The sequence below is a fragment of the Mesoplodon bidens genome (assembly GCF_964165515.1).
Source record: "Mesoplodon bidens genome assembly, chromosome: 15".
Lineage (NCBI taxonomy): Eukaryota > Metazoa > Chordata > Mammalia > Artiodactyla > Ziphiidae > Mesoplodon > Mesoplodon bidens.
This window is the reverse complement of record NC_138171.1, coordinates 26811701-26826259: the sequence shown is the minus strand read 5'-3', so window position 1 is coordinate 26826259 and position 14559 is coordinate 26811701. Positions and strand designations below refer to the sequence as shown.

The following is a 14559-nucleotide window of genomic DNA, read 5'->3' as shown; positions in this document are numbered from 1 at the left end:
GCAGAAGTGATGCTGGTGATAAAAATAGTATTTGTTGTCTTCCCACTCTGTGCCTGGTACTTTCTTTCTCAGTGTAACCCTGTGAGATGGGTGCTATTATCCCCATTTTACAGATGAGGAAATTGAGCCTCATTGAGGTTAAGGCACTTACCAAGACCGCTAAGCTAGTCGGTGGCAGAGCCAGGGTTCAGTAGCCCTCTCTTCACCACTGTACGATGCTGCCTCTGTGCAGAGGGCAATCCGAGGAGGGAGTCACGAACTCAGTCCTAAGGAGGTCAGGAAAGACTTCCCGGAGAGTGGCATAGAAGCTGAGCTTGAAGGGTGAGGAAGAGTTTCCCAGGAACGTGGGGCAGGGAATGGCACTCCAGGCAAAGGAAACGACATGAGGCCCAGAGGCACGGAATGACGTGGCACGTTTGATGTGCTCTGAAGAGTCTGGTGGTGCTAGAGCACAAAGGGAGAGGAGGGACAACAGGGGGGCATCAGGTGGGCAAGCCTGGCCTGAACAGGCAGGGTAACACATTGAGTGCCAGGCTGCAGGACTGCTGAAGGCCCTGCGGGTGGGCCCTGTGTCTCTGTGGCTCTGCTGACCTCAGCAACCTCAGGGCTGAAGCTCTGAGCTCCATCTGTCTCTCTTATGGCAGGAGAGGTGCTGAGAGGGGACCGGATTGTCAACACCCCTTTCCAGGTTCTCATGAACAGCGAAAAGAAGTGTGAGGTTCTGTGCAGCCAGTCCAACAAGCCGGTGACCCTGACCGTGGAACAGAGCCGGCTCGTGGCCGAGCGGATCTCAGAGGACTACTACGTCCACCTGTGAGTTGTCCTCTGCTTCCTGCCAGCCTCGGGTTCCCATAGGGGAGGGCACTGAGGGAGGGGCGGTCTGAGGGACTGAGCGGGGCCTTGGCTTTCCAGCATTGCAGACAACCTGCCTGTGGCCACCCGGCTGGAACTGTACTCCAGCCGCGACGGCGATGACAAGAAGAAGGAGAAAGACGTGCAGTTTGAACACGGCTACCGGCTCGGCTTCACGGATGTCAACAAGGTAGAGTGTCTTGATGTGCTCAGAGGGCTGGGGGAGCCACTCCCCAAAGTCACGAGCCCCTGGGGCCACAGAGGAAGGGGAAACATGTATCTCTAGGCTTAGCAAAGATGGAGATGGCCAAGACAAGTCCCTCCTGGTGCCCCCGGCCGTGGCCTGTCAGAAGTCTGAGTGCTGTGGGCCGGGCTCTGGCGGATGCTACACAGGAGGTGGAAGGCACAGTGCCTAAAAACTCAGATTCCACATAAATATATGATTATATGGATTATAAGATTAACCACCACCACCACCCCCCAAAAAAAGAAAAGGAAGTCTGGAATTTCATCAGTATGTAAGAGAGAGAGCTCAGGAGTGGTCAAGAGCATGCAGGTGCCCTGGGTTTTGAATCTGGCCTTCACCACTTACTAGTTGGTGAGTGACCTTAAGCCTACCTCTTTCACCTCTCTAAGCCTTGGGTTCCTTATCTATAAAATGTATGTTATAGCCATACCTGCCTTTTGGGGTTGTCATGCAGAGTAAATCAGATAATCTGTGTAAGCCCTTCATAGTGCAGCCACTGAGAAATATGCTAATGGCACTGACTGTAACAGTGATTCTCTTATATTCGTCATTTTTTAAACTGAACACATATTACTTAGGGAATAAAGAACAGAAGCATCTCCTTTGAGGCACAGTCCCTGTCCTCCAAGGGCTTCCTTCATAACTGGGGAGAAAACTGACAGTGTCAGACCCTGGATCTCACGTCCCAGTCCTGACCGTGCCAGGGCTCTGACGGCCAGTGCCAGAGGAGTTCAGAGGGAGCTAATGTGCGTTCAGGTTGTCACGGAGGAGGTGGGCCTTGAAAAATAGGTAGGCTTGTGCTGAATGAAGTTGGGACGGCATTCCAGGGAAGTGAATGCCGTGAACGGAGTTCAGGGTGGAGAGTGTTCACGGGGCAGGGAGGGACCCAGGGAGACCAGGCGAACTAACATGCCTGAGAGGGTGACGGCCGCTGGGTATGTTAGGGTGACAGAAGGCCTTGAGTACCAGCCTAAGGGGTCTGAACTTGTACCTAGTAAGCCCCACAGAGCCCTGGAGGGTTCATGAGTAGCGGGTTGCTATAAGAGCAGTGTTTCTGGAACACTGGTACAGTTGGGTCTGCTAGATGAGGGAAGGGACCTAATACCTGGCTGGTCACCCTGTGTGATTTTTCTGGTGGTTTCTTGGCTCCTAGCTATGTTGTTCTCTTTGTTGCTCTGTTTTAGATCTACCTGCACAATCACCTCTCGTTCATCCTTTACTACCACCGGGAGGACCTGGAAGAGGACCAGGAGCACACATACCGCGTCGTCCGCTTCGAGGTGATTCCCCAGAGCATCAGGCTGGAGGGTGAGTGGGGAGGTGTGACCAGAGGGGCAGGGCTGGACGGGCCTGGGCTTCACACCCAGGGTCTTTGCACCCTTGATTTCTGGAATGGCTGATAGGCCCCAGTGTGGCATATGGGCCCAGCCAAGGTAGGGTCACTCCATTCCCATTAGAGAAGGTGGGGGGCAATGGGAGAGCTGACATGTTGTCTCCTGGCCTGGCACAGCACCTTACCAGCTTACCACCTCCCAGCCACCCCGGGAGGTAATGTGCTGGTTATGACAGGAACCAGAGGCTCAGAGAGGTCAGTGACTTGGCCAAGACCAAACAGCAGTTTGGGGCTTTGCTGGGCCTATCACGAGAACCAGCCAGCTCAAGAGCAAAGGGTTGAAGAACAAGGGGCAGGGGTACTGACAGAGCTGTTGGGCAGCAGGTTTCAGTGTTTCTGCTCCTCTGTGTGAGTGACTGGCCTAGACTAAACTTGGCCCCGGGTCAACAGTTGTGCAGGAATTTGAGAGCCCAGGCCCAGCCCTGTGGGCCTGACAGGATCTGGTCTGCCTCACCTTGCCTGGCAGCCCTAGCTCACCACAGGGCGCACTTCCATTCAGCGTGCCTGGCCTTTTGTCCACAGTGGTGGTGAGTTTCTGGAGTTTTTTTAAGCTGTGGAACCTCGTAGTCAAACAAAGTCATACGCAGAAGTCTTATGTAAAACGTAGACCCTGCACTTTCGGGGCATCATACTGCCTCTCCTCCCGTCTGTGTCATGGTTACAGCTTGACATTTACTGTGTGAGTGTTTGACAGCAGCTGCTCCCCCACTGGCTCTTCGAAGTTAGAGACCCTGTCTCCTTTTCTCACCACTTTCTCTCCAGCACAGTACCTGGCACATAGTAAGTGCTCATTTATTGTATGTTTGTTGGTTGAATGAATGGACAGATAGCAGCATGAACAAATGTGTAAATGAGGGAAGGAAGCATCTGAGTGATTGAATTACTAAAGTGCCAGGACTCTGGGGACTAAATGAGTGAGCGAACGTATGAGAGAGTGAGTCAGTGTCGTTTTTGCCTGTTGAATGGGACTGATTGAATGAGCAAATGAATGTTTGAATTGAGTGAAGGAAGAATTCGTTTGACTAAACAGGGACTCAGTCCCCTCCCCACACACACCTCTCTGCAGCCCCTAAGGCCCTTTGGAAAGTCAGGGCTCTGGGAAGCACAGTTTTTTGTTTCTTTTTTGTTTTTGTTTTTTCATCTTTATTAGATTATAATTGCCTTACAATGCTGTGTTAGTTTCTGCTGTACAACGAAGTGAATCAGCTCTATGTATACCTATATCCCCTCCCTCTTGGGGCTCCCTCCCACCCTCCCCACCCCACCCAAGGGAGCACAGTTTTAAAGCTCTAGTTGCCAGCTGTTCTCCCAGCCACTGCTCCGCAGCACGCTGCCTCTGAGGGCACCCGCAGAACAGTCCCTGGGTAGTGGCACCAGCCCTTGCAGGAACAGACTGAGTCTCTGTCTCTCACAGACCTCAAAACAGACGAGAAGAGCTCATGCACCCTGCCTGAGGGTACCAACTCCTCGCCCCAAGAAATTGACCCCACCAAGGAGAATCAGCTGTACTTCACCTACTCTGTGCACTGGGAGGTGAGAAGGGGCCGGAGCCCACGGCAGGGGAGGAGGGCTCTGGTCCAAGCAGGAGTTGTCAAGGTGGAGGCCTGACTCTCAAGTGCTTCCTCCCCACCACCAGGAGAGTGACATCAAATGGGCCTCTCGCTGGGACACTTACCTGACCATGAGTGATGTACAGATCCACTGGTTTTCTATCATAAACTCCGTCGTGGTGGTCTTCTTCCTGTCAGGTGAGAGAGCTGTGGGTTGGAGGGTGGAGAGGACAAGGGGGTGAGGGATGAGGGGCTGAGGTGTCCCCTCACTCCCAGGAGACTTCTAGGGTGTTCTTGGAGCCAAGCATAGGTCAAAAACAGACATTAGGGCTCTGTGCAAGGCCTCAGTACACAGAGGTAAACAAGATTCACCCCCTACTCTGGAGAGCTCCCTAGGGGAAGACTGCGCCGCCTCTTCACACACACCTTCACTGACTCAACAGTGTGTCGTCGTTGCTCATCCTGTTCGGGCCCCATGCGCGTGCTGGATATGGTGTTGAGCAAGCCCAACCCAGTCTCTGCCCTCACGGTCTGTATTCTGGTGGCAGGAGAGAGACAGAAAAGCACAGAAGTAGTGGGGTTCCAGACAGTGCTAAGTGCTGTGAAGCATATGCATGGCTGTTGAGGAAAGGGTGAAGGCTGCTTTAGAGAAGACCTCTCTGAATGAGGAGCCACCATTCCGAGACCTAGGGAAAGACGGTTCCAGCAAGGGTCACGGCCCTGCAGTGAGACAGGCTTGGTGAGAAGCCAGATGGCAAGAGGGCAGTGAGCAGGGTGAGGGTGGTTGTCAGAGGTAGAATGAAACTGATCGTTTCAGTATCAGGAGAAGTAAAGATAATGCTGTCTTTATTAAACATTTACCCAGTGGCCAGCTGCTGTGCTAATAAACACTTTACATGCATCCCCATCCTCGCAGCCCCGTGAGCTAAGCCAAAAAGCGTTAAGTTAGCTCAAGATCCTACAACCCATTGTCTTAACCACTACACTGTGCTGCCTAGATAGGTAAACAGGGTGCTGTGCAAGTACCAACGGGGGTGCCTCTGAACTGTTTGGGGTGTTGAGAAGAGAAGATGTCTTGAAGTGTGAGTAGGAGTCAGGACAGAGTGGGGCATTCGGGTAAAGGGAACAGCCTGGGTTACAGGCACGCAGGTGAGAGAGAGATGGGGCTGTGGCCTGATAACTAAAAGCAACAAATAACCAGAGGCAAGTGAGAGGTGAGCCTGGGAGGAGGTGAGCCTGGAGGGGATGGAAGGACCAAGCCCTGGAGGAGCTGGGATGCTGTTCTCCCTGGAATACAAGCGGTGTCCTGTGACTGCCTCCGCCCATCCCAGCAGCTCATTCTTCCCCTCCTTGGAGGGTGACCCTCTGTTTCCCCTGCCCTGTAGCTGGGGTGGAGCTATGCCCAGGAGAGAACCTGAGGCGGCTGCATAGCCAGTTCCCACTAGAGGAAGCCACGCGTGCCCGGAGGGCAAGCGGCACAGAGGACTCAGATGGCCGTGCTGACGACTCCTCTTCTTCCCCGCCCCTGCTTGTTTCAGGCATCCTGAGTATGATTATCATTCGGACCCTCCGGAAGGACATCGCCAACTATAATAAGGAGGATGACATTGTACGAGGTCTTGGCTGGGGGGGGATGGACTTGCAGAGGGAGGGCAGTCTAGCAGTGGGGCTCTGGGCCCACCAGACCAGGACGCGCACATGCACGCGCGTGCCTCTGTGTGTGTGTGTGCGTGTGCGTGTGCGTGTGTGTTATCATTCGTAGCGTGAACCAAGTATTGAAAAGGAAAACAAAATGTTTAATGACCCAAAGTGATGGGGATAAGGCTTTCTAATTTCTAAGTGTAAAAACAATGGAAGAAATCACAGAAAGAAAACTGGATTAATTTTACCTTAATCCTGCATGTTAAGATATATAAACAACAGAAAAGTGAAATGGCAGAACAATATATGCAACACATTTTAAAAAGATGATAGTTAAAAGAACTGGTATAAAATCTCTAAAAACAAAAACCACTAAAATCCCTAATGTGATAATGAACAAAAAATTTACAGACAAGGAACCATACATGGCCAGTAAACATGTGAAGAACTGTTTTTACCTCAGGGATAAGCCCCCAACGTGCAGTGTCAAACAGTCATGAGAAGACAGTTTTGGACCTTGAAATTAGCACAGATTCATATATATAGTACTAATTGCCGGCAAGGTTAATGTGAGATAAGCACCTTTTCATGCCACCCATGCAAGTGTAAACTGGTAGATTTCTGAAAAGTTATTAATTGGCAGTACATATCATGAACTGCCAAATAGTTAACTTGTTTGTTTGTTTTGTTTTTAACATTTGGCTGCACTTTTAACTTTTGGTGCGGCCTGTGGGATCTTAGTTCCTCAACCAGGTATCGAACCCGCACCCCCTGCAGTGGAAGCACAGAGTCTTAACCACTGGACCACCGGGAAAGTCCTAGTTAACTTGTTTTGATACACTATCTTCTAGAATTTTCCTAAGGAAAGCATTAAAACCACAAAAATTTGGTCTAGAAATATTTATTGCAGCCTTTTTTATCATTTAAATAAACTGGAAATTGCCTGATATTCCATAATAATGGATTGGTTATATTATGGTACAGCCATATAATGAAAAATTGTACAGACATTAAGATAGTAATTGTAGAGAGTGTTTATTGACATAAAGAAATGCTCATGATCATACATCGGCTTAAAATAACAAAGTATTGTTACACAGTAAATACAGTATTTTATTGTTAAAAATTATATATACATATGCACATATACATATATAAAGGACTAAAGGAAATATGTCAAAACGGTATTATTAAGTATATAAATCATTTTCTCTATCTTTCTGGTTTATTTTTTAATCTATGAATGTTTATGGGTTTTATATTTTTTGTTCAGTCTTTCTGGATTTTTAAAAAATTGTCTACAGTACTCATTTACTACTTTTTGTTCATTTAAATATCATGCCATATATCAAAAATTTTTTTTTACTTATTACACAAGTAAGAGCACATACAGACATACCTCAGAGATATTGCGGGCTCAGTTCCAGACCATCACAATAAAGTGATTATCACAGTAAAGGGAGTCAAACAAATTTTTTGGTTTCCCAGTGCATATACAAGTTACGCTTATACTATACTGCAGTCTATTAAGTGTGCAGTTAGCAGTATGTCTAAAAAAATACCTTAATTTAAAAATACTTTAGTGCTAAAAATGCTAACCATCATCTGAGCCTTCAGCAAGTCCTAATCTTTTTGCTGGTGGAGCGTCTCACCTCACTGTTGATGCTGCTGACTGATCAGGGTGTCGGTTGCTGTAGGCTGGGGTGGCTGTGGTGATTTCTTAAAATAAGACAGCAGTGAAATTTGCCAAATCAATTAACTCTTCCTTTCATGGACAGTTTCTCTGTAAACCTGCAATGCTGTTTGATAGCATTTTACCCACAGCAGAATTTCTTTCAAAATTGGATTCAGTCCTCTCAAACCCTGCCTCTGCTTTATCAACCAAGTTTATGTAATATTCTAAATCCTGTGTTGTCATTTCAACTATCTTCACAGTATCTTCACCAGGAGTAGATTCCATCTCAAGAAACCACTTTCTTTGCTTATGCGTAAGAAATAACTCCGTATCTGTTGAAGTTTTATCATGAGATGGCGGCAATTCAGTCCCATCTTTAGGCTTCACTTCTAATTCTAGTTCTCTTGCTGTTTCCACTGCATCTGCAATTACTTCTTCTTCTGAGGCCTTGAACCCCACAATTCCATCCATGAGGGTTGGAATCAGCTTCTTCAAAACTCCTATTAATGTTGATATTTTGACCTCTTCCTATGAATCACGAATGTTCTTAATGGCATCTAGAATGGTGAATCCTTTCCAGAAGGTTTTCAGTTTACTTTGCCCAGATCCATCGGAGGAATCACACTCTATGGCAGCTATAGCTTTATGAAATGTATTTCTTAAATAATAAGACTGCAAAGTCAAAATGACTCCTTGATCCATGGGCTGCAGGATGGATGCTGTGTTAGCAAACATGAAAATAACAGTCATCTCATTGTACATCTCCAGCAGAACTCTTGGATGACCAGGTGCATTGTCAATAAGCAGTGATATTTTGAAAGGAATCTTTCTGAGCAGTAGGTCTCAACAGTGGATTTAAAGTATTCAGTAAATCATGTTGTAAACAGATGTGCTATCATCCAGGCTTGTTGTCCCATTTCTAGAGCACAGGCAGAGTAGATTTAGCATAATTCTTTAGGGCCCCAGGATTTTCGGAATGGTAAATGAGTATCAGCTTCAACTTAAAGTCACCAGCTGCCTTAGCCTCTAATGAGAGTCAGCCTGTCCTTTGAAGCTTTTAAGCCAGGCATTGACTTCTCCTTTCTAGCTATGGAAGTCCTAGATGGCATCTTCTTCCAATCGAAGGCTGTTTCGTCTACATGGAATATCTGATGTTTAGTGTAGCCACCTTCTACATCAGCACTTGCTGCTTTACCTTGCGCTTTTATGTTATGGAGATGGGATTCTCTCCTTAAACCTCATGAACCAACCTCTCCTAGCTTCAGACTTCTCTTCTGCCGCTTCCTCACCTCTCTCAACCTTCATAGAATTGAAGAGCGTTAGGCCTTGCTCTGGATGAGGCTTTGGCTTAAGGGAATGTTGTGGCTGGTTTGATCTTCTATCCAGACCACTCAGACTTTCTTCACATCAGCAATAAGGCTGTTTTGCTTTCTTATCATTCCTGTATTCACTGGAGTAGCACTTTTAATTTCTTTCAAGAACTTTTCTTTTGCATTCACAACTTGGCTAATTATTTGGTGCAAGAGTTCTAGTTTTCAGCAATCTCAGCCTTTGACACATGTTCCTTGCTAAGCTTAATCATTTCTAGCTTTTGATTTAACGTGAGAGACATGCAACTCTTCCTTTCACTTACACACTTAGAGGCCATTGTAGGGTTATTAATTGGCCTGATTTCAATATTGTTATGTCTCAGGGAATAGGGAGGCTGGAGGAGAGGGAGAGAGATGGGGCAACAACTGGTTGGTGGAGCAATCAGAACACGTTTACTGATGAAGTTTGCCATCTTATATGGGCACAGGTCACGGAACCCAAAACAATTGCAATAGTAACGTCAAAGATCACTGATAACAGATCACTATAACAGATACAATAATAATGAAAAATTTTGAAATGTGAGAATTACTAAAATGTGACTCAGAGACACAAAATGAGGAACTGCTATTGGAAAAATGGTGCCAATAGACTTGCTTGATGCAGGTTGCCACAGACCTTCAATTTGTAAAAAATACAATATCTGCGAAGTGCTGTAAAATGAAGCACAATAAAATAAGGTGTGCCTATATTACTTTTCTAATCAGTTAAAAAAATAATAAATTGCTTCTAAAGACACCACTCAAAAACTATCACAGTTAACATTTTAGTGTGCTGGTTTACATTATTTTTCCATGCATTTGGTTTGTGGAATGTGGGGAGGAGATTTTCCTTTTATATAGCTGTAAGCCCATGTTTGTGCCCTCCTTTTTCCGTGTGACAGTTCTCTGGGAAATACGTTCTCATGTCACTTATACTCCTGTGTCAGAGTGGAGCTGGTTGACACCTGAGGGACCCTCAGCCCTGGTCAGGGATGTGGGTCCTTGGGGGTGGTCCCTGCAGGAGCTGCCTTCTCTGGAGCCCAAGAAGAGCCTCGCTTTCTGGCCCTTTGCTGCAGGAAGACACGATGGAAGAGTCCGGGTGGAAGCTGGTGCACGGCGACGTCTTCAGGCCCCCCCAGTACCCCATGATCCTCAGCTCCCTGCTGGGCTCAGGCATTCAGCTCTTCTGTATGATCCTCATCGTCATCTGTGAGTAAGCCCGGCAGGGGTGGAGGTGGGGTGGGGGTTTGGGGAGGGGGAGCTGTGCTCACCAGAGCAGCACAGGCCTGAGTCTGAGAAAAGGGTGGGCTTCCCTTCCTGGGGCCGGGGGAGCATGTCAACATCTCTGGGCCAGACAGAGCCGTCCATCCCAGCAAGAGGGCTGGTCCTCTCAGCCACAGGCCCTGGTGATTTGCTCCTCCTCAGATCTTTCCAGCACCATCGATAGCCCCCGACATCCACACCACCAGTGAAGCCATACATCAGCACTCTGAGGTCGGCCTCCTTTTGCAGTCGGGCATTAAGTGACTTACCCATTTCAGCACCAGGATTAGGACTGGAATCAGGTCTTTTTTTCTCAGAAAACACCCCCCAAAATGAATATATAGTAGTTACAGGCAGTTCTGAAATCAATCTGCCTCAATTTTTTTTTTTTTTTTTGCTGACATACTACACTGTGTTAGTTTAAGGTATACAAAATAATGATTTGATATTATATGTATACATTGCAAAATGCTTACCATAGTGAGTTTAGTTAATATCCATCACCTCGCATAGTTACACATTTTTTTTTCTTGTGATGAGAACTTTCAAAATCTAATCTCTTAGCAACTAATCTGCCTAAATTTCTGTCTCAGCCTCATGCCTCCAAGCTTTGTGACCTTGGACAAGTCATTTAACTTCTGTGAGCCTCTCATTTAACCTCATGAGCCACAGTTTCCTCATCTGAGGAATGTGGGAACTAACCTCCACCTCAGAGGGCTGATGAGGTACATTCAGTGAGCTGGCATTCGTAATGCTCTCACCTCAGTGCCCGGCTGGTTGCAAGTGCTCTGTGGGCTGGCCATTACCATTAAGATGCATGGGGCTTCCCTGGTGGTACAGGGGTTAAGAATCCGCCTGCCAACGCAGGGGACACGGGTTCAAGCCCTGGTCCGGGAAATTCCCACATGCCGCGGAGCAGCTAAGTCCATACGCCACAACTACTGAGCCTGCGCTCTAGAGCCCTCGAGCCACAACTGCTGAAGCTCGCGCGCCTAGAGCCCATGCTGCGCAGCAAGAGAAGCCACCGCAATGAGAAGCCCGAGCACTGCGATGAAGATTAGCCCCTGCTCGCCGCAACTAGAGAAAGCCTGCACGCAGCAACAAAGACCCAACACGGCCAAAAATAAATAAAAATAAAATAAATTAAAAAAAAAAAAAAAGATGCAGCCAGCCGTGGCCCAGCAACTGCTGCACCCCTCTGAACCCCAAGTAAGACCCAGTCTTCTGCAGTAGAGTAGGGAGAGGGAGTAGGGAGCCTCATCGAGCCTCACCTGCCCTGGGGCCCTGGGAGCCAGCCCGCGGCTGGGCCTTGGGGCCTGGAGACCCTGACTTTCCCTCTCTTGCCCCTCCCTCCTCAGTTGTGGCCATGCTTGGGATGCTGTCGCCCTCCAGCCGGGGAGCGCTCATGACCACGGCCTGCTTCCTCTTCATGTTCATGGGGTACGTGTGCATGAGTGGGGTCCCAGGGCTGGCGCAGACCGCCTGCACTGCAGCTAACAGGTCCCCTTGGTGTGGATCCCTTCCGTTTCCCCACAGGGTGTTTGGTGGATTTTCTGCCGGCCGTCTGTACCGCACTCTAAAAGGCCATCGGTGGAAGAAAGGAGCCTTCTGTGTAAGTGTCCTAACCCTCCTCCCCATGTTCTTGGGAGGCCAAGAAGCTTCCTCCTGGGCTCCTCAAGAGCAGCATAGGCAGGCTGTGGTGGGGGTTTAGGGCCAGGTGCTGGGCAGCAGCCTGATGGGTGGGAGGAGCACACCCGAGGGCCAGGAGTGCTGGGCTCTCACCCCTGGGTGCTTACCTCTGAGGCCTTAGTAGCTGCATCCATGAAAAGAGGGAATTGAACTTAGATGATTTTTAGCCTACATTGTCCCATGGCTCAAGCACAAGAAGAAATAGGGGATTCAGAATAACAGGATTTAGACACCATCCCAGGTGTCAAAGTTTAAGGTCAAAACCTGATCAGTGGGGCATCTGTGAGAACACCCTACCCAGCAGAGTAAAGAGAGAATTACCTGCCAGGGGCGGGAGAAGCCAGGCCCCACGTCACTGTCAGCCTGTTTTCCAGACTTTGGGGCCTCTGTTCCTCTTCAATAAGGTCAGCTTCTGATGTTCACTGTCCTCCTGGTGGTGAGGAGAGTCCTTGGCAGCAGAAAAGACCACAGAAACCGGAGGACGCCTGGAAGTTGGCCCTGCCTCCTAGGGAGCCCTGAGCCCCTTCTCCCAGAGCAAGTGAGCCTTTAGAGGACCAGGGAAACCCCTGGTGCCAAATTCAGAGAAGCCTCTAGACCCAGGCCTTCTGAAACCATTCTCACAGCTATCAAAAGAGCAGGGGAACTCAGGCTATCCCAGCTCTGGCAAATACCCCTGGCAATTAATAAGCCCTCAGTATAGAAGACCTGTGACAGTGGTGGTTCTGGAAAGATCAAAAAGAGTTTCCTAAATTCTTGACGCATCAGGTGTTTTTCTCAGGCTACTGTGTGCTGAGACCCAGGGATCTTCAGAGCTGTAAAACCCAGCCCTCTCCTCACCTGGTGAGACTTCCCTGATGAGGTCTCCCACCAGATACCCTCCAAGTCTCCCTGTACTGGTCCCATGGCAAACCCCGTCTTTCTGCCCCAAACCTGCTCCCTGCATCCGGTGGCACCATCCACCCGGGCCCCCAAGACAGTCACCTGGGTGGCTCCCTTTCTTCCTCCTCATTAGCGCCCCCGCCTCCTCTCATACATCAAGTGTGTGGACTGTTCTCCTGCCAGATAGTCCACGAATTCCTTCCCATCTCCATCCCCAGGACTCCGGCCCAGGTTCAGGCATCTTTCCCTCCTGCCTGGGCCCTTGGCCGTCCTAGGCCGCCTCAGTTTCCGTGCAAGATTCTGACCCTTCCTTGGTGTGGAGCTCTGCCTTGCTCCACAGGCGGGCCTCTGCTGCAGCCGCAGCCGTGCAGGTGTACAACTGCTCTTTTCTCCTCTGGCCTCTGCATGGGCAGCTAAGTCTTAGCTCCGGGGTCACTCTTCCTCCCCGACCGATTCTAACTTCAGGGTCCTCCTTGGCACCCCAGAGGGGCCTGGGCAGAGCCTTGTGCCTATGAGTGCCACTTATGTTGTTCTCCATTTATGGGTCTGAACATTTTTCCTGTTCTTCCTGGTATCTAGCACAGTGCTCAGTCCATAAATTTCAGCCAGGAGGACAGGCGAGGAATCCTGTGCTACACAGCAGAGTAAAGCAGGAACACACAGGAAGGGGGGAGATGACATACGAGCTGGGCCTCGGAGAGGAGGGTTTCAACTGGATGGAAGCAGCCAGCAAGGAGGCCTCAGGTTCTGGAATCTCCTGGATCCCAGTCCTGGCTCCGTTATTTCCTTGGTTGGTAACCTTGACCAGCCCTCTGAGCCTTGGTTTCCCCATCTCTCCAGTGGGGGCTGGTTGCACCTAAGTCTCAGGTCGTCGTGTGGTTGTGAGGAGACTACAGAAGGCCACTGTTTCAGCACTGGCACTCAGACGGCAGATACCTGAGATGCTGGTGACTCTACCTTATGAAGGCCCGGGGGCAGGGACGTGGAGAGAGCAGTGGCCAGTTAGTGGGTGTGGGAGGCTACAGGCTAAAGGTAAATAAAACTGGCCGTGAAGCTGAGCCCCAGATTGCAGGGAGCCTCAGGCATCGCGGGCAGACCCTCTTGGATGCTCAGACAGCCGCAGTCGTAAAGGAGGCTCCACTGTAGGTCTAGGGCTTTGGCTCCCAGTACCTGATCCCCAGCCCCAGAGGTCCTGACTGGATGGAATACACCACAGGGCGCCAGGAGCAGGGCCTCTGCAGTCAGACTGCCTGGGTTTGAACCTCTGCTCCACCCTTAGCTGACTGTGTGAAGTTGGGGGGTGGGGTATTTAACGTTACTGGGCCTCAGTGTCCTCTTCTGGAAAAGGGATAGTGACAGTCCTTCCCATCTAGGCCTGTAGTGAGGATTGGGTGAGATGATTGATTCATGTGGTGGCAAGCACCCACTGCCCCTAAGACTCAGTTAAAGCTTACCCACCAGTCTGGACAGTTTGGGTTGAGGCCCAGACCTACGTGTTTAGTAAAACTTTTATTTGGTCATTCCTATTCAACAAATGCTTATTGAACACACTGTGCTCTGAGTGCTGGGAGCACATTAGTGAGCAGGACATGATGCTCCCAAGAGCTTCTGTCTGGGGGGGTAACAACAGCACGTGATTATGAACTTGGGTGAGGGTGAGGACGGTGCGTTTCAGGGATCTAAAAGGACAGAGAGCAGGAGGCTTGCCTAGTCTATGGGTCAGAGAATGCTGTCTGGAAGGGTTTATCCTTGAGCTGAGTCCTACAGAACAGGGGGGAGGGCTTGAGAACCTCTAGTCGGGGAGCCCTGATGGGCAGGTGGGAGCTCTCCCTAGATGCAGCTCCCCAGCCTGGTCTCTCTTGCTTCCAGACGGCGACATTGTACCCTGGCGTGGTTTTTGGCATCTGCTTCGTATTGAATTGCTTCATCTGGGGAAAGCACTCATCAGGGGCGGTAAGTGCCCTCCCCGGCAAGGGAGGGCCAGTTGTGCTCAGGCCCATTCCTGCAGGTCACTCCCT

General features: G+C 49.5%; 1 protein-coding gene across 1 annotated transcript in view; it reads left to right on the top strand.

The window, feature by feature from the left end:
* The window catches only part of TM9SF4 (transmembrane 9 superfamily member 4), a 57243-nt gene that overhangs the window by 33148 nt on the left and 9536 nt on the right, over window positions 1-14559 (top strand). The window contains exons 4-13 of the mRNA XM_081257389.1: window positions 645-813; window positions 913-1042; window positions 2284-2407; window positions 3907-4025; window positions 4129-4240; window positions 5581-5651; window positions 9787-9919; window positions 11332-11413; window positions 11510-11585; window positions 14411-14494. Coding sequence (XP_081113515.1) covers window positions 645-813; window positions 913-1042; window positions 2284-2407; window positions 3907-4025; window positions 4129-4240; window positions 5581-5651; window positions 9787-9919; window positions 11332-11413; window positions 11510-11585; window positions 14411-14494 — 1100 coding nt within the window. The remainder of the gene's footprint in view (window positions 1-644; window positions 814-912; window positions 1043-2283; window positions 2408-3906; window positions 4026-4128; window positions 4241-5580; window positions 5652-9786; window positions 9920-11331; window positions 11414-11509; window positions 11586-14410; window positions 14495-14559) is intronic.